Source organism: Poecilia reticulata, linkage group LG11 (genome assembly GCF_000633615.1).
Source record: "Poecilia reticulata strain Guanapo linkage group LG11, Guppy_female_1.0+MT, whole genome shotgun sequence".
Lineage (NCBI taxonomy): Eukaryota > Metazoa > Chordata > Actinopteri > Cyprinodontiformes > Poeciliidae > Poecilia > Poecilia reticulata.
The window spans coordinates 27,076,882-27,079,593 of NC_024341.1; the positions used below are offsets into that span (position 1 = coordinate 27,076,882).

The 2,712-nt window shown below is 38.7% G+C and overlaps 1 protein-coding gene across 4 annotated transcripts in view; it reads left to right on the forward strand.

The window, feature by feature from the left end:
• znf384a (zinc finger protein 384 a) overlaps positions 1-2,712 on the forward strand; it is a 9,028-nt gene that overhangs the window by 3,051 nt on the left and 3,265 nt on the right. For 2 of the 4 annotated variants that reach the window (XM_017307657.1, XM_017307660.1), the window contains exons 3-6: positions 1,076-1,198; positions 1,338-1,501; positions 1,582-1,658; positions 1,736-1,960. In XM_017307657.1, the coding sequence (XP_017163146.1) occupies positions 1,076-1,198; positions 1,338-1,501; positions 1,582-1,658; positions 1,736-1,960 (589 nt within the window). The remainder of the gene's footprint in view (positions 1-1,075; positions 1,199-1,337; positions 1,502-1,581; positions 1,659-1,735; positions 1,961-2,712) is intronic. The other 2 variants (XM_017307659.1, XM_017307658.1) reach the window with 2 other exon arrangements.

Genomic DNA, 2,712 nt, shown 5'->3' on the forward strand with positions numbered 1-2,712 from the left:
ACAACATGAACTAAAACAGAGTTTTAGGAGAATATTTCAGAGAAGGAGCAGCTTATAGTCACATTTATGTTCATGAGCAAGGCCATTTTATTTTTTATAGCTTATTGTTTGGTGATTCAAAGTGCTTTACATTAAAAAAAATAACTATTACATTGCAGTGGCAAAATATAGGAATGCAATGAAAAATTTAAATAAGAATGTTTTGATAACGAAGGCAACGSTACCAAATTTATAAATGAAGACAAAGTATAAAACGGTGWTAACATAAATAAATCAGTCGCAGCAAGAAATTAATGGATTAATCTCAAAATAAATTAAAATGAGCTGGATTATTTCCATTTTGATGATAAATGTTTTTTGAAGGACAGTTTTGCTTTTATAGAGACTTCAAAATATATTTTATTTATGGTTTCACTTTGTGTGGTTTTAATTTCCATTCTGCTGTTTTTGGATGTTATGTTTTATTTTGGATATTTAAAATATCTTTCCACTTCCCTCCATAATATACATTTTACTTGAAYTTTTTTCTTGGACAATTTATTGTCCTGTAAAATTCTGTAATTTGACAGAATTAAACATAAGTTGCATATAAAATCCTGAAATTAACAACAAAAATAAAATGGCGGATCATTTCTTTAAATTCTAAACTCACAGTTTCAATGTTTAGAAACATTCAAAGAAGAGTTTTCTGATRCTATATCTCTCCAGTAGTTTAGGGTTTGACTTACAAGAATCATCCGTTTTGTGCCGCACTAAATGCCATACACTGATGTAAATAAAATATCTATCAATCAGAAGGATCATCACTGTCTGATCATTCCTTCACAGCTTAATCTGAGATCTGGAACAGATTTGTGTGAAGAAAAAGTAGTATTTATTTATTTTTTTAATGATCTTGTCACTTCAACTATCAACAGAATCAGGTATTGTTTCCTCAGAGCGAACCGCCTGTCTCAGCTCTGGACRCCTGCAGGGTAGAAAAAGACATTTTCTGTCTCTTCTCCATATGTGAGAAATGTTCAGCTGTGGTGAAACATGTTAGCCTGCCGGTTTCACAGTTTGTTTCTCCTCTCAGCGGGGTTGGTGATCACCACCCCACAAGGCACACTGGTTCCGACTGCCTCCACACAGTCGTTTGTAACTGGACACCCCACTGCCACCACCATGATCGTGTCTGCAGTGCACCCCTCAAACACAGGTAAAACCCAGCTGGGTTCAGCCGTTAGCATTGATTTCCTTTCTGTTTTTGTTATAGTTTATCTCATATTTGTTATTTCATTTAGTAATTAAACATTTAGATGATTTACATGCAAATGTAGAGTGAATGAAATCTCCAGTTTCTTTTCTTCCAGATAAGAAAGAGGATGGTGCTCCAGCCGTTGTCATGCCGACGCCATCGAAGCGAGGCAGGAAGAGCAAACAGATGATGGGCAGAGTTGGTGGGATTCTCCCTCCAGGAAGTGATGCTTTAATTTTAGCCCATCTTGCTGCTGGTGGACAGGTGAGCTGCTTACTTTGTCATGTAAATAATGCATCATAATATCCCTTTAACCCTCATATTTTACTCTTTATGCGTCACAGCATCACTCCGCTGACCCATATGATCTGTCAAATGATGAGGACGATCATACCAGTAAAGATGGACCAAAGTCCTACAGGTACTGAGGTGTTCAGATTGGAGAAGCCTAATCAGTTTGCAGCTGATTTTTACATTTTTTAACCTTTTTTTCCACAGATGTCGGATGTGTGCAGTGACGTTCTTCAGCAAGTCAGACATGCAGATTCACGCTAAGTCCCACACTGAGGCCAAGCCCCACAAGTGCCCCCACTGCTCCAAGTCGTTTGCCAACTCCAGCTACCTGTCCCAGCACATCCGCATCCACAGCGGGGCYAAGCCCTACTCCTGCACCTACTGCCAGAAAACATTCAGGCAGCTCAGTCACCTCCAGCAGCACACACGGTACTGGGCCGGCCGGCCGGCTGGCTCTGCAGCTTCTGACTGTTTGTGCTCGTTATCTCTCCTTTTTCAGTTTGAGCATGAACCTTTGTTCAGAGTAATGGGGTAGTCAGTAAGCTGGGGGTCGTTTGGACGAGTGTTGACAGTGTTGAGCTCTTTATGCACAGTCAAATCATGTTTAAAGGTCATAATAGATCTAATTATGACTGGATTGTTCATGTTATGGAGGTGGAAACTGTGCCGTCATGCAGCAGTCGTATGTTCCTGCTTTGCATGCCTTGGTCTGTCCCCGATCAGGTCTGTGTTTCCCAATAAGAAATCTCAGTCTGCTCCTTTCAGTTTCTCACAAACAGCATCCTGTAAATGCATCAAAGATAAAAAAAAATAGACATTTTGTGATGCTGGACTGGAGGAAGTGTGTTTGAATTCTCATTTCATCCATGCATTTTATCACGTTTCTTGCATGATCATCCAGAGTAAACAGCAACTCTTCTTTTCYTCTGCATTTAGTGGAATTAACATTAACTGACTATCTTACATGCTCTGATGTATCAGATCAGCTGAAATGTTCAGGTCATGTAGAGACCAACAAAAGACCACAGTGGTCGGCAGAAACATCTCCTAACTTTGATAGTCGTCTCTAGTTCATATTATTTAAAARATTAGTGGAGTTAATGTATTGAAGCAAATAATATTCAAATATTTGGGCGTTTTACTAAGCATTTAATTAAATTGTAGAAGTAAAAGAAACTCTT